At 39.1% G+C, this 20,958-nt stretch overlaps 1 protein-coding gene across 1 annotated transcript in view; it reads right to left on the bottom strand.

Annotated features, from left to right (window-relative positions):
* Positions 1-13,490, bottom strand: part of rps6ka2 (ribosomal protein S6 kinase, polypeptide 2) — a 34,263-nt gene extending 20,773 nt beyond the window's left edge. Inside the window, exons 1-5 of the mRNA XM_058386660.1 lie at positions 13,055-13,490; positions 7,713-7,829; positions 6,784-6,865; positions 5,094-5,174; positions 4,793-4,872 (exon numbers count right to left, since the gene is read on the bottom strand). Of these exons, the coding sequence (XP_058242643.1) occupies positions 4,793-4,872; positions 5,094-5,174; positions 6,784-6,865; positions 7,713-7,829; positions 13,055-13,153 (459 nt within the window). The 5' untranslated portion in view covers positions 13,154-13,490. The remainder of the gene's footprint in view (positions 1-4,792; positions 4,873-5,093; positions 5,175-6,783; positions 6,866-7,712; positions 7,830-13,054) is intronic.
* Between the last annotated feature and the right edge of the window lie 7,468 nt (positions 13,491-20,958).

Genomic DNA, 20,958 nt, shown 5'->3' with positions numbered 1-20,958 from the left:
AGGATGACGCTGAGAGACTGACACCGGCATTCTAGGGAAGAAAATTGGCATGCATGGACCGTAACAAGTTCCAGGTAGGAGTGCGGCAGCTGCTGCTGGCAGATGACTGATTCTAGCACCGGCGATAATTAATTCACATCTCCCGTTTCTCCAGCCTCTGCGCTGAGGATCATGATTAAATCAAACTTCACGCATGGCATCAACGAGAGTATAAAGAGTCTGTCCAATCGCCCGGTGCTGTTTTAAAAAGAAATAGAAGCGACGCTTAAAAGGTAAGGCTGGCACGGTGTGCTGGGTTTCTTACTTACTGAATAGCTGGAGTGTATTAATAGATTATGCCGCTCTGATTTAGTGTAGAAAATCACCCAGTGTTTTAGCTCACTATGAGGGTAAAGGGCAAAAATTATTCACGTGTGGTCACATACGGTTTATTGACCTAATAAAGAGTCGTGTTGACGTGGCAACAGAGACCATATGTTCAAGCGTTATTAGTTTGTGAGGAGACTGTCTGAAGGTGATGATGCTCACACTAGGTGGGACTGGATGCTTAGCAGAAGGAAGGATTCATCATTAATCACCGTCGGAAGAAAAGTACTGGGAACACGCTCAGTCTGGTCTGAGAGAACTATTAAGGCAAAAAAAAAAAACCCTCTATTTGAACTGAACAGGGAATTCTTGGTGAAGAAAATGTACAATGACAGAATTGTGAAGAACACAAAAGCTCTCAAGACCACAAGTTTAGATTCATACAATATACATGACTTCTTTATGTGTCTTGATGCAACTTGATTTTGATTTCTATAACTTTTTTCCTCTTGGTCCATTTAAAAATATATATATATATAAAAAAAATGTAGGCTCTATTTACATTTCAATAATTAAGATTACATTTTCTATTTTCTTAATCACCTAAGACCCAATTTGATAACTATAACTTTTCCATTTCCCATAATCCCAGTGCATGACCATGTCACATGACAATCAAGACAAGACACTTCATAATTAGAGGTCTTATTTTAGGTCTTAATTAAAGAACATTAATTACTCTTTTAAATTAAAGCTTGAAAACCACGTACCTATACAGAAAAAGAAAAACTGTTTCTATGCAGTAAATCAAAACTCTTGCTACTGTGCTGACCGCCTACTATTAAGAAATGTAGTTTATTCTTGGTTACAGCATATACTTTTTGACTTGGACCTCTTTCTGGAAAAAAAAAAGCACAAAGGACAAGCCAGGCTGCAGATAAGAATAGAAAAGTGCTGTCTAAGATGCACAGCGCTTATTATGTTCTGAAGCTCTTAATGCTATATGAGTTTCAAAAAGAACTTATAGCATCTCCTGTCCTGTCACCACGGCAACAAATGTTCTGTCTATACACTGCATTAAGTGTCCTCAGTGATGTTAAAGTATTGCTGTGTTCACCGTTTCACTGGTTTGACTACTGCTCACTTTCATGTTGTTCAAATAAATAAATAAATAAAAAACACCCTTTTATAATCGGAGCTTCAGAGGGACCTGGTTGTAAAAGGAGGGACATCAATATAGAATGTGGACAGTAGTGTTTACAGCTAAATGAACACAGTGCAGCCATTTTAAATCCCATAAGAAACAAATATGATGTGAAAGAAAAACAATGGTAAAGTATACTCATTTAATTTCCATGAACATGGTCTGTTTATGAATTATTGGGATCTGTCACATTATATAGACATATAGTGATCTATTCGTGCTTTATTTATAAAAGAGACATGAAGGAAATCTCAGAATAGTGTGTGTTTTGTTCCTACAAATACAAAAGATAAGTGATGCAATCAAGGGAATGAAAGAGTCCATTAGGGAGCGTTATAGCAAAGCACTGGCGATGGTAATTACACCATGCGGGACAATTCGTCGGAGAATAGCTGGCAGACATGCCTTTAATTACTCAGCATTGTCGGAATAAATCTCCATTAGGGAGCCCTCTTCACACAGCTACGATGCTGATGTGGCTACTAAAAGATCTGAAGTTAAACTGGCATTGTAGAGGTGTGGGTTAATTTTCTGTGAGAGAACGACTCTGAATGTAGTGCATCCTGTACGTTTTCCACCACAGGAAAGTCTTCATGTTGTGGTTATTCTGCAATATGACATTAGGGCTTTCAGAGCAGTGTATCTTGAACCAGGGTAAAAAGCCGTGCTAACTCCACTTCTAAATGACCAGTATGTTCCTCTAACTGGGTTAAACTTATGATAAATCTGGATTAAGCACAGTGAAAAGCTTTATTAGGGAGAAAAATGTGATGTTGGTGAGGGAACAAGTGTTTATATAGTGTTTATATATATATATACACTACTCACAAAAAGTTAAGGATATTTGGCAATTGGGTGAAATTTATGGAAAATGTAAAAAGTTCACGCTACAGTGATATTATATCATGACAGTAGGGCATTTAAGTAGAAGCATGCAATGGTGATTTCCTCATCTCAAACAATTTACTGAAACAAAAGCCAACAACAATGGTGGGTATACCACAACAAAAAATTTTATAAATAATTGCCCTTGTCACGTGCCCTTGACCATCAATTACAGCTTGACAACGACGTCTCATGCTGTTCACGAGTCTTATTGTCTGCTGAGGCATGGCATTCCACTCTTCTTGAAGGGTGGCCCTCAGGTCATTGAGGTTCCTGGGTGCAGGGTTACGAGCCTCTACACTGCGACTCAGCTGATCCCATAGGTTTTCTATTGGATTCAGGTCTGGAGAAAGTGCAGGCCACTCCATTTGAGGTACCCCAGCCTCCAGCAGCCGTTCCCTAATGATGCAACCTCGATGAGCTGGAGCATTGTTGTCCATGAAGATGAAATTAGGCCTGTGTTGTTCATGCAGGGGCACAATGACTGGATTAATGATGTTATTCAGGTAGTATTGGCTTGTCACTGTACCATTCACAAGATGTAGGGCAGTTCTGTATTGAGTAGACACACCTGCCCAGACTGTAACACCACCACCGTCTGGTGACAACAGTGGCTGATGCATAGCGCTCTCCTTGACATCTCCAGCATCGTTGGCGGCCATCATTTCTGCTCAACATGAATCGACTTTCATCAGAGAACAGCAATGAGGCCCACTGGTCCCTCGTCCAGCGTAAATGCTCCCTGGCCCGACTCCTGTGCCTGGTGGTGTGGTCAGGTACCCTTGCAGGTCATCTAGCACGCAGACCATGCTGATGTAAACGGTTTCGAATGGTCTGATGTGACACTTGGGTGCCTCTCACCTCCCTTAAATGTGCCTGGAGTTGACTGGCATTCATCATCCGGTTCCACAGGGCACTGTTCACAATGAAGCGGTCATCAACGTGGGATGTGGTCAAAGGACGTCCACTTCTATGCCTTTCTGTGACTCTTCCAGTCTCTCTGTATCTCTGTTGCAACCTGCTGATGACACTCTGTGACACTCTAAGCTCAGTGGCCACTTCCCTCTGAGAACATCCTGTTTGAAGCCTCGCAATGGCGAGGTACTGTTGATCAATTGTTAGGTGTCGTCTTGGTCTCATGATATCGAAATGTGAACAGCATGATGAAGAGGACTGTTTAAATACCAATTCTAATTGAACCAGAAAATGTATTGGTCGATTCATGGATCAAACACCAGTTGTGAATTTTGCCGTTAAGCACCTTGTTAGAGAACAGCAAGTTATGCAAAAAGTACTGAAACACTGAACAGTTGGACATGTGCATTCAAAAGTGAAGAGAAGGTCAAATTAAGTTCACCTGTAAAGGTTATAGTGCATTTTAGGTGCATCCTGAAATTTCACCCAAAAGCCCAATATCCTTAACTTTTTGTGTGTATATATAGTTTATATATATATATATATATATATATATATATATATATATATGTAATTGAGAAAGAAAAGCGTCTTTTTCATATATAAAACGATGTCTGATGGTTCTGTCGACAAGACAAAGTCTGCATTTATTGTGGATGTGAATTAAGTTATCATCACCGCAGCACGTCGAGTTTAAAATATCACTTGATGGCGAAGCATACAGCTGATACAGAGAGCTCTCCTGCCCCTCTCCTGCCCCTCGCCAAAGGCAGACAACACTAGACTCTGTTCAGCGGAGACGTAATGTGAACCTGTGTTATGTTCTTTTCTTATTGTGTTTAATATAGTCATGAACAAGTTATTTGAAAAAACATGCCTATGTTCTTTATATTTAAGGTGGTTTCAGTAATAAATGTACACTTTGCATGTTTAGAAGAAGTGATCTGAAAATGTTAACAGGCTTGTGTAAGTAAAGCTCAGTGCAAAGAAATATGTAATTGTTCTTTTTTTCATGTTTAATAGACATGAACAAGAAAAATATCTATGACCTTTGAAACATGTCTAGTCTTCATGCTCTATGTTGAATATGGTTTCACTAATAATAAACAACATACATTTCAATATTTGTCCATGCCCATGTTGATTAGAGTATTAAAAACTAAAAAAGTATTAATTTAAGGTACATTTAGAATGGATAAAAATGTGTGATTAAGTTGCGAGTAATCGCAAGTTAACTCATGACAATCGTGATTAATTGCGATTAAATATTTTAATATATATATATAGTGCTATGACATAGGTGATAACAGGAAGTAACTTGCCTCAAAGTTATAGTTGTTCTAAAACATTAAATGTAACTACAAATGGTTAAAAAGTTTGAAGGGTAACTGTTGAGGTTCCATATATGAAGGCACTTTAGGCTCTATATAAAACCGTTGCTATATGAGAGTCGATGAAAACCTGAGTCGACTAGCAACTAACCTCTTTGGAGAGCCGTGTGAAGAGATCGCCTCCTCTTAGGAAGTCCAGGATGAGGTACAGTTTTCCCTCAGTCTGAAAAGCTGCAGGAAAAAAATGGCATCATAGTTTGCTGGAAGGTTATACATTTTTTATGCAGCACTGAAAAACTAATCAAGACCGTTATGAAATGTAGCATATGTGTACACTAGTGTCAATACAGCTGCTATAACATAAGCGATACTGAGCAGGAACTAATGTCAAATTCATGCTGTGTGGTTAATAATTATTTTATAAATCAGGGAGAGAAGCAATGGCTGCTCACCATAGTGAAGTTTCACTATGAAGGGATGATTCACTTCAGCAAGAATGTCCCTCTCCATTTTGGATCGCACCCTGTCACGCACTTGATGGACAACAAACCAGGAGAACAGAAGTTCAAATGCAAAGACATAGACAGGAATTCCCCCCAAAAATCAACATCATTTCGTCAGCAGATAATTTCACGAAGAATAAGAACTGCTTCTGTAAACCTCTACGGCTCATCCTGGACATCTTTTCAGCACTTTACTACTGTTTAACATGATCGCATATGGAGTTATTGAAGTGTAATGGCTCATAATTGCACAGACGTGTCAATCAGAAAAGCCTGGGTTTCCCTTTTCATCCTGTTCCTGTCTGAGTAGCATTTAAATCTCTCTTGCTGAGTGGATCGGCATTACAAACACAATTCTAATGTACTCTGTGAAAGCTGCTTCTATTTTGCATGATATCACTGGCTGAAACTCAGTCCTGGTAGTATATCTGCAAACCAAATGATGATATCCCTGCTTTTTTAAAGCATCTAACATCTCCAAGACTACTGAGAAGAGAAGAGAAGAGAAGAGAAGAGAAGAGAAGAGAAGAGAAGAGAAGAGAAGAGAAGAGAAGAGTATTTTATGTAAGCGAAGAAGAGCCGGTTGTTGCTAAGGTGTCGCTCTCGCTGGTGGTGTTATTTTTCACTCACAGGGGCACAAAGAACTCACACAGATGACTTAGTAAAAGCTGAGGAACAACTCCCATGTTAAAAAGAGTCTGGGAAGTAACCATAGTTACACGCAAAGAGTTACGTGGGTTGTGCGCAGGTTGTGCAAAAGGATGCCTCGGAAACGGACATCATGAACTACCATAATGACAAACTGATTATTGTAATTATGGTGTGACTAAATAAAAGGAATATAAAAGAGGGCGGAAAAAGCATTTTGTGAACATCTCATTTTATATTGAATTTTGTTTTCTTAATGGAGGAGTGAGCAGGGATGTGAAAATTGGATGACGTAAAAATAAATCATAACTCCATTTTTTTCAATGTTAGGAAGATAGCAGAGGTCATATAATGGAAAAAGATGAGGCAAAAACTTGAACTGTTCTATTTGGGTCAGTGTGTTGTGCAGTGTAGCTTCAGATTCTTAATGGTTAACTTGATGTGCATATTGAGATGCTTTACTGCTCACCACGGATGTAAAAAAAAATGGTCATTTGAGTTACAGTACTGTTTTGATGTTCGGATGTTTGATGTGTCCTGAATCTCTTCACATATAACGTGATTTTATGTTAATGTATTACGATGCTGCCACATGACCGACTGAATATTTACTGATAACAAACGTACAGATGTCCAGGGGTTCCTAATAAAGTGGACGGTGAGTGTACAACCGACCAAAGATTACCAAATGTTCCTTCAAGGCACTTTTTCTATTCTAACTGGCTTTACTGAGACATTGCTGAACACTCTGAACCCTCCAGGACTGTGTAGGTACTCGAGCAGTCACTCCCTGCTGCTAAATGAAACGCTCTTTAAAATGTTGCCCCAGAGCGTCTCAGCTCCTTCATCTTTTCATATAATTATGTGCATACTACACGTTTCGCTAAAATTGCTGAGGACTGATTTATTATAGGGGAGCTCGACAAATACTATCAAAACATGGTCTAGATGGATCATTTGCAATATTTATAAATTGTAGCAATGGTTTTACCTTTCAGTGTGGCCTTTTTTAACACCTTCATGGCATAGAGCTGCCCAGTGTCTGAGCCTTTAATTTTTCTCACCAGAAATACCTGTAAAAAAAAAAAACCCCAACAACATACACACATGCATTTTATTAAAAAGAAGTAAACATTCTCCAAACTTCCCATGAGTGATATAAAGATTTAATATCAACACTGTAATAAATTATGTCCTTTCTCATCATGGTCCATCCATTCATCCATTTTCTGTACTGTTTATCCTGCACAGGGTTGCTGGAAACCTGGAGTCTTTCCCAGGAGACTTGGGCCATGAGGTGGGGTCAGGGACAGGATGCCAACCCATCAGAGAGCACAGTCACACACACACACACACACACACACACACTACAGACAATTTCCAGTCAGCCTACAACGCTTGTCTTAGGAGTGATGGAGGGAACCCCACTAACACAGGGTGGAGGCGGGAATCAAACCCTGAACCATAGACGTATGAGGCAACCATCTGAGCGATCATCATTATATCATGTTTTAATAATAATAATAATAATAATAATAATAATAATAATAATAATAATAATACCATTCAAACTGACTGGAAGCAGCTGGTCATTTTAAAATCTTTCAAATTTATTTTTTAGAGTAAAATAAATAAAAATAAATCAACTGTATTTTTATTTCAAATTCATTTTTGCAGACATGAATTATAGATATAATCAAATAATCATTATAATCATTTTTTAAAAATTTTTTTTACTTTACACCACACCCCTGTATTGCTGGAGTTAGTGAGCAAATCTACAATGCAGATTAAGTTACAATGCACAAACAGACACGAACCCCAGATAAACAGCACAGCTTTACAGGACCAGATGTTTATTCATAGAAAGGTGAATTTGCATGCCATTGACTAACGGATGGGACTCGTTTCGGAGCTCACCTTGCCGTAGGATCCCTGTCCCAACACTTTAAGCAGCTCGAACTGTGATGGGTCAGCTTTCTCGAATCCTTCCTTCACATGGCTGCTTATATCAATCTCTTTCAGGATGCTGTCATCCTGCAATGGAAGCAGATGGCACAGAGGGGGAGCATGTGATTGGAGAGAAACAAACACTCCTGCCATTAACCTGCATGTGTACAAGCGAGAGGTTTTGCCAGCTTTCGTTGCGACTAATGGAGCTGTCGTAAACAGACTTGGAGTGAATCACAGCTGAATCATATTTAAAAATACACCTGATAGAGGATGTGACAAATATTAGCTCTGTGAAATAACAGTGCGGTGTTTGCAACGATGGACAGATTTTCTCTACAAAAATATAAACAGTAGTCTTAATTATAAAACAACATTTGTCATGGAGAAGTGAAGCTTTAAGCCTAGAGACCCTGCACTCATTAATGTATATCCAGGCTTAGTGACGTATAAAGGGTAGTGACTGGGCTGCACAATCGTTTTTGTTTTTGTTTTAATCCTAGATCTGTAATCTCTATTCTCCTGCTTATAAAACACAGATTTGGCCAATGGCTATGATTTTTCATCTAGTAATAAACTGCATTTTAAGCATTTTAATGTTGAGGAACGTTCACATGACAAGTTAGTTCCTGTTATAGCTTATGTTATAGCAGCTGTAAACAGCCACTGCTGTACTGTTTCTCTTTGGACAAAATACACAACTTCTTGTGACTCAGAAAGCATTGTCCAGAATACTGATAAATAAACCTGGTTATCCATGGCATTTGGCAGATGTCCATTTATCTAATTTAAACAAATGAACTGTTGAGGGTTAAGGGCCTTGCTCAAGGGCTCAGCAGTGGCAGCTTGATGGACCTGGGATTCAAATTTACAACCTTGTTGCAACAGAAAGCTTCAGCATATCAACAAATATTTCTTTGTTTTATTTATGCCACATAATAACATATTCCAGTGTCATTTTAACACATCTAATGGTGAAAAATGTTCATTCATTCAGGGTCATGGTGGCACTATTCTAAGAATTCCCTATTCTTCCAGCCACAGATACCAGCTGTTCATAAAGGTTTTCCAGATGTTCCCAAGCCAACTGTGAGATAAAGGGTGTTTTTACACTTGGCCTGAATACCTGGACAACTCCTTTGTGAGAGTGGCTCCTAATTGCCGGTTTGCAAAATGGTACACAGGTTCATCGTTTTGTAGTTTTGGGGTTTTTGTGCTTTTGTACCAACATTGAAGAGGGGAAGAAGAACTTTTTGGAAGCTATCATGCAGACGAGACGAGGAAGTATCATGACACTTACTCAGAGTGCAATGGATAGTTTTCAAGAAGACCCTTAATCAGTTCTTTGCATTGCTCCTGTGCTTGAAAAACAGCTTTCACACTTTATCAAAATTTCATGAAAAACTGCAAGGTGATAATGACCAGTGGGGTCACACCAGGAGGATGTCTTTTTGATACAGCTCTAACTGAAGCTGAAATATCTGGACAGGAACGTCCTTATAAGTGATTTGTTTTAAGAGCTGCGACTCTACCCCCAGGCCCGGACAGATTGTCATGTTTACACAAAACAATTAGACGTAAAATTCCTGCGGCGTGTAATATGGACACGTTCTGACAGCCAAAAACTCTGGTTGAAAACTTGAGCTTTAACAGTTATGTGTCCCGGGTTGCACCATCTGTTGTTCTCAAAAAGCACACGTCCACCTCCTCTTCTCTCTCTGTTCTCCTTCGTATTTTTGCCGGTGCATATGATACAAAATCCGCCCACCTCTCAGATACGTTTCAGGCATTTTTCTTTAACTGGTGCAGAGCTACACTGCTAGCCACTGTGTGTGTTCCAGGACCTGAAACCTGGTGCCAATATAACAAATTAAGGGCACAAAGCTCTAATGCTGTAGTCTGCTGCCCATACAGGAGGTACTGTAACAGACTTCAGCAGCACATACTGTAAAGCTCTGAGTCCAGCAGAATAAATAAACAAAATTGACCAATTAGCCCTTTTTCTATCTCATTTTGTTTTAAACTGAATCGTTTCGAGATCATGATGTGATGATCCAAATAATTTTGTACTGAGATTTGTGGATAAAGTGCCTTAAAAATCATAAATGTCCGCCATTTGTGCAATTTAGCTTTTAATTTTGAGTTTAAAATGGAAACAATATATAAATAAATAAGTAAATAAATAAATAAAATCCATATAAGATGCAACTCAGCTGTTAATGTAAGCCTTGACTTTTAGATTTTTTTTTAGATTAGTTAGTAACTTGTATTATGGATTAGACATACTTCATCTAGCCTACAGAGATGGATTTTTTGTTTTTACATGTCGTGTTCACTCTTATGCACTCTTACAAAGCTGATTATGAAATTCTCACCTTTTCACGAGCTAGATCTTATTTAGAATTTAGAAATCCGAACAGCTGTAAATGAATTGCAATCTCTTATTAAAAAACATAAAATGTTTGGCCTTGTTTTTCATTTGCACAAAATACCCTTCTGTCTGATGGCCGCTGACTGGTTTGAAGGTGTTCCTCAACTTTTCCGATCCGCTGTGATGATTACGTTGAACACTGCTGAATAGGACAGAGAATCTTTACTATCTATAAGCGCAGAAAGTACAAGGAGGCAGCAGGCAAATTGAGAAAAGTGTCCATGCAAGACGTTCCACTGTTGGAGATGTAGTGCAGAGTGAATGAGATTCACATCTATCATACAAATGTGTCCAAATTGTGGTGTTTTTAGCCTTTGGGCCTTCCTCTGAACTAACTTGTGAATGATAGTGTTTCGCATTTTCCACCACTACCATCGTGAACGCTCATACTGGGAATGAATCTTCCTGCCCTTCATCAGTAATCTGTAGCTGAAACGTACAGCTGATGATCCGTTGATCATTAAGGTATCAGCGGAAATCATGCAGTTGTCATGTATTTTATTCACTACAAACTTAAAAAAAAAGTGCATGAGGAAAAGACATTAGAAAGTTTGCAAACAGAATTGTGGTTAATAACATATTTCTAATGCTTTTAAACTAGGCATTAATAAATCGCATCATTTTTCTTCTTATACCCAAAAGTCCCTTCACAATCTTACATTAGTTTTCTCTACTCCCTGAGTAATATTAGATCTTCACATATTAACCTGATTACATTATATCCATTCTCCCTTCGTACGGAGCAAAGGAATACAGATGAGGGACAATGCAGCAATTGAAGGACGGACTAAATGCAATTTTCCTCGCAGCAAAACACATTATTCAGGCCTCTGCATTTCATTTCAGGGAAACTATTTGTTCATTCAGACAATAAGCGTCATATTAAATACAGGCTTTGCAACTTTTTGATACATGTGAGAATCCATTCGGGTTTGAGCACAACCAATAAAATGGACAATTGTGTGACATTGAGCACAGACCTTCAACTGCTCAGTTGCATCCTGTTGTTTTAGATAAACGCACCATGCAAATGTAATGTAAAAAAGGCACCTAAATATATGCGCGCCAGGAAAAAAAGGGCTTAGAATGTTCTAGTCCATGTAAAAAATAAAGATAAGCCTTTAATTAAGCTTACAAGTGAAGTTAATTGACATCTGCTGCTTTTATTTAAGTCCATCTGTACACAAATGAACAAAGGTCGGTTCCGCTCAGGCTATTCTTTGCTCCGTACCGTTTTTGCTGCGTAACATAAATGCCACATTTAATGTCTCATCAGCTAACTATATTAATCACAGGTACACAGACACTTTGATGGCTTAACTTCTAACACTGTGAGGCAGCGTTGTCAAAGCCGTTCATGTCGTCAAACATTTTTGCTTGTTTGGAAGGACGAGGAGCAGTTGAAAGCAGTTCAAAGGAATTTCATCATTTGCATGAAATTCAATGGGACTACAGCCCAGTACCTCAACTGCAATAAATAAATAAATAAATAAATAAATAAATAAATATTTTAGCATTTTTAATATTTTAATATTTTACATCAATTTGATAATTTATCAAATATTCTTAATTATTTCTAGAATTTAACTCTTTCTTCTTTAATTCTTTAATTATTTAAAGAATTTAACAAAATATTTGGATCTGAGTCTATAGCAAGGAAAATAAATACGGTAAGTCACATCTTTTGAATGAGATTTCCACTAAATCTCAATAACACAAAAACAAGCAGGCCTCTAAATAATGTGAACTTACTGGATTTTACACTGATTAGCCATAACATTATGAGCACTGACGGGTGAAGTGAACAACACTGATTATTTCCTGGTCATGGCATCTGTTATTGGGTTGTATATATTAGGCAGCAAGTGAACATTTTGTCCTCAAAGTTGATGTGTTAGAAGCAGGAAAAATGGGCAAGTGTAAGGATTTGAGTGATTTTGACAAGGGCCAAATTGTAATTGCTAGATGACTGGATCAGAACATCTCCAAAACTGCAGCTCTTGTGGGGTCTTCCCGGTCTGCAGTGGTCAGTATCTATCAAAAGTGCTACAAGGAAGGAACAGTGGTGAACCGGAGACAGGGTCATGGGCGGCCAAGGCTCATTGATGCATGTAGGGAGTGAAGGCTGGCCCGTGTGATCCGATCCAACAGACGAGCTACTGTTGCTGAAACTGCTGAAGAAGTTAATGCTGGTTCTTATAGAAAGGTGTCAGAATATACAGTGCATGACAGGTCAGGGCAAAAGGGGGACCAACACAATATTAGGTAGGTGGTCATAATGTTATGCCTGGTTGGTGTATATTTTTATTATACTGGGTGGAAATTGCTTCAAGAAATAGCCAAAATATTATTGCATTAGTTTAAAAAATCAGTGCTAATGGTGCTGCAGGTTACAGAGAGTTTCAGAGGCGCTGTTTGTTAGGCAGCATCCTTCTGTCTCACCCTGTGCTGTCAGTAACACCTCAGAAATACTCAATACTCATGCTTGTGTCCTTTCTTTCCACACTGTGTTAACCTTAGGATTTTTTTTTGTATAGTCCTATAGAGACTATAAAACATTTCTGGAGATGATGTCATTCTAAATGCTATAAATGTAAATCCGGTCTAGGTCAAGTGGCATTTGAGGTTTTATTTTTGCAACCTATTGGTCACTTCCTATTTTGTTCAAGCTAAAGGATGTGGAGTTCGCTGTGTCAATGTGGAGGTGGTGAGCACTTTCAGTCCAACACACGCAATGCGCTTTGGGCAAGGCAGCGTCCAAGGCGAAATCTGCACCAAGACAACTTTCACATAGCAACAGAGCAGTGATTACAACAGCAAACCTCACAACTTCAGACGCGAGAGAGAGAGAGAGAGAGAGAGAGAGAGAGAGAGCGCTCACCTCGAGTTTGCACAAACTGGAGCTTTTGGAGCGCGACTTCTTGCGCAGGTAAACCGAGAACCACCTCCGTACGGTGAATTTGCGCATGTTCGCTTCCATCGTCCCGAGTCGGTCGCTCGAGGCCAATTTCGCCTTATCCAACGCTGTAAATCCGGATAACACACCGCGGGGATTTACGGTGGCTTCTCTCCTCGACCTTTCCCTCTAATCCATAACGCGGAGATTGCTTTAAGCTGGACGAGAGACGGCGCAACACCTCGGTTTACTGCATGGGGATGTGAGCCGACTGTGTCTTATAGCAGCATCCTTCTTCTTCTTCTCTCCGGTGTGGCGTCAGTGCGACCTGTGCAGCTCTCTACCTTCAGCTCACTCCCTTTAAGCAGCCAATCCCGGAGCTCTGCCTCCTCCCGGTCCCGGGGCGCTTCACTACTGGGTCTACCCGTTTTCTGATAAGACCCGCCTCCGTTCTTCAGACTTACGCGCAGAAGCCAGTGCGTAATTGGAGGACTATTTTTGTTTGATTAGCAGCTAACCAATCGTAGCGCAGGATGCAGAGTTGGTCGGAAAACGCGTGGGAAATCTGGGCTGTGCGTCGAAACACAAGCTCACCTTGCGCAAGGAACAGAGCTGCTCGGGAACGGGGACAGCAGTGATGCCACGTGTAGATCACTGAGAGAATATAAAAATAAAACTGTGATTTTAGAAGGAATTTATATGATTTATTTAGGATTTATGGTACTCAAGACAGGAATGGTGGCCTAATATCTGTATTATGAAGACATTTAAAATGTATAAATTACTCTTGCTCCATACAAATGTAGCCCAAGCTGCAAGACCAAAAGTTCAGAGAGGTCCTGATCTGAATCAGCTTGTCTTAACCACAAGTCAAGGGTGTAGAGTCTGATCTATTTCAACTCCTCATATCTGGGACTTGAACTTAAAATTTCAGAGGATGCTTTCAGATCTGATCCAGCTAAACCTACCTGAGTAGACTTAAATTACAAGTCCAAGGCATGGAGTTGGACCTGATCCATCTCCTCTGACTGGGAAGAGTCAAATCAAAAATCCAGGTGGACCAATGACAAAAGATGGAGCTGGTACCTGATTTAGCTCCTCCTATCTATGTAGAGTCTAACTACAAATCCAGGGGGTGGAGTCAGACATAATCCAGCTCCTCTTGGCAGGGCAGAACTAACCAACATTATAGAGTTAGACCTGATCCAACTCAGACATGAATCAAAATGGAGAGGGCAGAGTCACATGTATTCCTGCTCCTCCCACCTGGGTCGATTCCAACCAAACGTCAAGGTGGTGTAGACAATTCAGCATGTTTCCAGTCAAGGTCCTGGAGAAGCTTCTGTCCTGTACATTTCAGTGTTTTTTCCCTACACATCTGAAAAAAAAACCCCACTAAAATGCCCAGGACAGTGGATTCTCCAGGACTGGGGCTGGGAAGCTGTTTCCTCTGTCAAACCGGTTTAGGGTTAGAGTAGACCAGTGCAGAGAGATATTTGTAAAGTCATTTTAATCAAGCATTCTATCATAAGGAATTTCATCATAATTAAATATGTTTAAAATGTCACAAAAAAGCTACAGATGACTAAATCTTAAATTATGTGAGAACAAATACATACACTATATTGCCAAAAGTTTTGGGACACCCCTCCAAATCATTGAATCCAGGTATTGTTTTTCAGGGGTTGGGCTTGACCCCTTAGTTCCAGTGAAAGGAACTCTTAATGCTTCCGCATACCAAGACATTTTGATCAAACTCTTTCATCCATGTCTTTATGGACCTTGCTTTGTGCACTGGTGTGCAGTCATGTTGCAGTCATTTGGGCCATCCCCAAACTGTTTCCACAAAGTTGCTGAAGCATTAAGAGTTCCTTTTACTGGAATCAAGGGTCCAAGTCCAACCCCTGAATGCAATGATTTGGAGTGGTGTCCCAAAACTTTTGACAATACAGTGTATATAGAGGTTATGCAATATGTAACACAAAATATTAAGACACACTGGTAATATTTTATATTTATAAAATATTCTGGGAATGATGTGAGGATGATGGCAGAGATGACAGGTATTTGTTTGTGTACTGTGCTTCTAGTAATAAAAACAGGATGCGTTATCTTTTTCTGTTATGTGTGAAATAAATGGAAAAGGGGATTCTGTGATTACTTTTTGTGTTTGGTATTTGGAGGAAACGTGGCATGAACCCAGTAAAGCATTATAAACTGCTGATTACAGTGTGTCTAAAATATTTTGCTTTACATCATTCGTATTATGTCGTTAAATAGATGTAATTGTGTGGTGCATTGGTCAATACTAATAGCTTAATTATCATGCTATATCTAGATGTTAGATCTTCAACCTGTTATATGAAGAGGTTACCACATACCATAACCAGCAATCAATGAAAAGCAGTGCTGGGATAAAGTCCCTTTTTATCTACAGATGTTTGTCTATTGTCTTTAAAAAAAAAAAAAAAAAAAACTTTGACAGAATGATAAGCCAATGAACCATGACTGCTCAATATGATTGATTGATGCCTCTGACATGAGAAACCAGACTCATCTGTCTATTGATCTGATCCATCAATTGCAATCTTATGTGTATTTATGCATGACTAAATATAGCCTTCTAAAAACAACAACAAGATCCAGCAGTCGAAAAAAAATGTACTGGTTTGCAGCCAATGCCAGATAGCAGTCACAGGATTTATGTCAAAGAGTAATAGAAAACATTATAAAGGATGTCTGAGATCATGACATTAAAAATGGTAACAGATTCATTTCTTATTATAGTGCAAATACTGTATACACTGACCAGGCCTAACATTATGACCACCTGCGTAATATTGTGTTGGTCCCCCTTTTGCTGCCAAAACAGCCCTGACCCTGTATGCACTAATACTAACTGATGCACTGTGTATTCTGACACCTTTCTATCAGAACCAGCATTAACGTTTTCAGCAATTTGAGCAACAGTAGCTTGTCTGTTGGATCGGATCACACGGGCCAGCCTTCACTCCCCACATACATCAGTGGGCCTTGGCTGTCCATGACCCTGTCACCGGTTCACCACTGTTCCTTCCTTGGACCACTTTTGATAGATACTGACCACTGCAGACCGGGAACACCCCACAAGAGCTGCAGTTTTGGAGATGCTCTGATCCAGTCGTCCAGCCATTACAATTTGGCCCTTGTCAAACTCGCTCAAATCCTTACAATTGCCTGTTTTTCCTGCTTCTAATACATCAACTTTGAGGACAAATTGTTCAATTGCTGCCTAATATATGCCACCCAATAACAGATGCCATGAGGAGGTAATCAGTGTATTCATTTCACCTGAGTGGTCATAATGTTATGCCTGATTGGTGTATACAACCTAGATGCACTGAATATGCAGTTTGTGAACACCCCCAACCCTACACACGCTTCTAATTTTCCTGAGTAGGATCGTTAGGTTTCACCTCATACTAATAAGGAGTCGTATGTGGTGTCACTGGTCTAACAACAGCTCCTGGCAGAGGTGTGAAAACTAACATCAGCTTCTTTTTTTTTAATTAGCAAGATGACTTCAGGGATGACTTAGAGGTGCATGTTTTCTCATGGTATCCTAAGAGACCTTGATGAGGTCATAATGCAAAATAGGGCAGTCAGGTCCATGTAATAGACCAATAATAAATATATGATTCTTGTGATACATGATATATGATGAATCTGACAAACAGAAAGTAAAGGAGGTTAAATAGTTACCCGATGCTGTAGTATGCAAACAAGTATTGTTATTCTGAATAGTAAAAGTTTGTGGTGGAAACAAAACAATTTAGTGGTTGTCATCTGGTCTGAGGACCGTGATGAGATGCAGGCCCAGGAAAATATTTTCATATATGTACAGTAGCAGAAGCATTAAATGTGTGTAAAAAATGTCTCTAGGTCAGTTTTTTAAATATGAAGTATCACTGCTTCCATAGCAGATCCTCTGTTATGGCCAATCACATGCATTTATATAATTATATAACTTGAAGGTGGCTCATGAGACCAGAGACTGGCTACAGGCCTAGAAAATGGAGAGTTCTCACAAATGTACAAAATAATATTTATTTGCAAACAAGCAAAACACATGCGACAAAGAAATATCTGTTTATTCTCCTGGCAACAAATTCAGAATGTGTGGTGTTGGTTTTGCTTGTCAAAAGTGATAAGGTGAAGTGCCACTAGGAAATAAAATGGCCTACTATCACATTGCTATAAACTAATTTCTGATGGATAGATTACATTTTTATAAGCTAATTAAAAGCAAACTGTCCGTATTCAGTCATGTTAACTGCTTATTTGGACCTTTTAAAAGTATATCTGGATTTTTACAAGTTTGAATGAAAAAAAATGTAGATTTACACACCATAAAGTTAAATTAACCCACTTATGCAATACCATTAGACTCTCGGACAGTTCATTTAACGAGGTCTGTGGTGCTGGACTACCTTCCTGACACGAGCAATCCATCATTTTACGGAGCTGCTGTTTGCCGAATCGTTCAGATGATTGAAAAAATCATGAATAAAAAGTGTCCATGTACTGAACTCTCACACTGTTGCTTTACAGTTCACCTTCTAATAACTAAAACACTTGACACTGAATCGATATCAGGTGCCTTCTGACATGTTAGCTGCTTAAGAAGAAACTTATTATTAAGGAATTGTTAATACTACACATCGACATTACTGAACAAAACAATGTCTTATTTCATCAAGTAAGATAATAGAGGAAGTTTCCTAACTTTGAAATGCAACTAAAGATCTCTTTCAAAGAACACGCTGTAAATGAAGAGCGACTTTTTGCAGGATGCACCACTCCGCTCAGCCATCTAACACCATGTAGCGTGTTAAGGAAATGCTGCTGCCGGGTCTGATGACAAAGTGTTAGCAGCAGGTGCTAGGCTACAACTTCATTTCACACACTTTGTTGCTTTAATGGCAGTAAGCAGAAGAAAACTGATGAGGAAGTGTCGCGTCAGCCTCTGAGTTCTGATGTCAGTGTGAGCTACGATCACAGATACATGTAACACATTGGACATGGATGAATACATGGATTTTATGGGTTTGTTGTTTGGTCATCAGTTGACCAGGGATAGAAAGTAATGTTAATATTTGGTCAAATATAATTATGCAAGGATTAAATTGTTTGTATTAATTACAGGAAGCCAACTTTCGATTCAAATAATGCTAACTAGCATACTTATGTTTTTGTTTTTTTATCAAGACTAACCCTGGATACCTGGGCCTCTATAATGTCCACGCACGTCTAATTTTAAAAGAATAAAATCCTGAATGTCCACATAAACGTTTAATACTTGCAGCTGTAGCTGATATCTTTTACCTCAGACTTTTTCCGGTTCCCACTCAACAGTGGAATATTCCAGAAAATGAATCTTGACAGAATGTGCCTGTTCCCAGCATGTTGAGTTGCCTATTATCAACCCATTTTAGGTCACATTAACCCACCTACCTGACCCAACAACAGCTACACCAACAACAACAACTGAGTTGTAAAAATAACCCAGTGTTTTTAGACTGTATTTTTTTTTTAAGAAACTGTAGGGACACAGTGCCATTTACCTGATAAAGAGTGTAAGGAAACAGCCGCATGCTATCCTACCATTCTGACCTGCCTGGTTATGTTATAAAACCTTGTTTATAAAAAAATGCTACAAAAGCATAGGTAGTTGGTAATTACGAACTATTTGAGGAATGTACAGTATTTTATAATTGAGGATGTGTGATCCCAAAACAGGAATCCACAAATGGCTCAATTTTTTTGGCTTATAATATTATACACTAAACAGGCATAACATTATGACTACCTGTGTTGGCCCCCCCCTTTTGCTGCCAAAACAGCCCTGACCCATCATACACTGTGTATTCTGACACCTTTCTATAAGAACCAGCATTAACTTCTTCAGCAATTTGAGCAACAGTAGCTCGTCTGTTGGATCGGATCACACGGGCCAGTCTTCACTCACCACACACACCCATGACCATGTCTCCGGTTCACCACTGTTCCTTCCTTGGACCACTTTGATAGAAACTGACCACTGCAGACCGAGAACACCCCACAAGAGCTGCAGTTTTGGAGATGCTCTGATCCAGTCGTCTAGCCATCACAATTTGGCCCTTTGCTCAAATCCTTACACTTGCCCATTTTTCCTGCTTCTAACACATCAACTTTGAGGACAAAACGTTCACTTGCTGCCTAATATATCCCACCCACTAATGATGAGGAGATAATCAGTGTAATTCACATTCACCTGACTGGTCATAATGTTATGCCTGATTGGTGTAAAATGTACTACAATATAATGCATGGATTTCTGATTTTATGTATGTAAATGGTATGCAAGTGGCAGAATAAAATAAACAGCGCTGGCAGAGGTGATAGGGGCGACATAGTGTGCTGCGACACTCACTAGACTATATGAGCTGATCTGCCACATATAGTCGCACCTGTGCTTCTGCCCATATTGACACTAATCCATCAGACGTTTCAGGAAGTGTCAAGAATCCTGCTGCTTAATTCAGTCTGTCTGCCACAGACTCTGGATCTTTTTTTTTTCTTTTTTTACTCCTCTCTCTGTCACTTGCACTTTCTGTCACACAGAGATACTAGGATGAGAGACAAAAAAAAAAAATGCAGCTCAGTACTCACCCTTGCAGCTCTGACTGCATGCAGGTATAATCAAGGACAAATTATGTCTGATGACATGGTCAGAATCAAATTGCACATCTTCAAGTAAAATACATTCTTTTTTTTTTCTTTGGCCTAGCAATTACCAGATAATTGCTATTCAGTGAAGGAAGCAGGGGGCATCGAGGATGGAGTTATATGGAGTTCGCTTCTTTATATACAGAGATGTTTGGATGCTTTTGTACTAGTTTCTAGTTCAGTAAAAGATTAGGCAGAAAATCTGCAAAGGATTGCCTTAGTGTTACTGGGTTAATGGCAGGGGATTAGCCGAGGTTAAATAGATTTAAAAATATTCCACATGGATTTTCAGTATATTCCAGGTTTTATAAGGAAAATAGTTGTTTCCAGGTCATTTACTCATCAGACATCTAAACCTACCAAAAATATTATATAAAAACCCAACATGGCTAATCAGCTATTTAATATGGGCTCTGTATACACACACACTGAGCTCCTGATCCTCATCTTCCAGGATCTCTTCATCCTCAGCCTACATTGAGATATTTATGTTCTTCTGCGCTTTGAGTGACAGATAAGAAGTAAAAGGTTTCTAAAGTGATGGTGTTTAGCGATTGCCAGTGGTATAATTTCCGCATGTGTAGGTGGTATCAAGGAACCTTTAGAAATAAATAAATCCAAGAATAGCCCTCAGTTAGCCAACTTTCCAAACTATGAGGTGTAAACATGGGATAAAAGAAACAAACACATGCTTGAGGTTGATGAATCACTGGCCATGATTAACATTAAACTAAAACATTTCTATAATTACAGATCACCTTGGGAGATGTGCGTTTTATTCTGTATGTGACTACGACTTGCTGAGCTGTTTCACACAAACGGTAAGTGACTGAACCGTTTCTGTCCATCTGTAATTATAAATGGAACATTTTGTAGGCCCTTCTGCAGCATAAGCTTATTACCTTCACTTCACAGTCGCTGCCATGTGATCAATAACTGAAAAATGATCTATCAGACACTTCGAGTAGGATGATCGATTACTTATTTTTAAGGAAAGGAATCTGTGGCTGGTCTTTTTCCAAACTGTAACCTATGAGTCCTGCTGCCTCGACATTCAACTTCTTGTCTATTCTGAGGTTTTTTTGGTTGTTAAACAAAACCAACCTACTGTGATAATTATTGTAGAAGAAATAATCCACTCA

The sequence above is a fragment of the Hemibagrus wyckioides genome, linkage group LG03 (genome assembly GCF_019097595.1).
Source record: "Hemibagrus wyckioides isolate EC202008001 linkage group LG03, SWU_Hwy_1.0, whole genome shotgun sequence".
Classification (NCBI taxonomy): Eukaryota; Metazoa; Chordata; class Actinopteri; order Siluriformes; family Bagridae; genus Hemibagrus; species Hemibagrus wyckioides.
Note: the sequence above shows the minus strand (reverse complement) of the source record. Positions and strands in the feature narration are given on the sequence as shown.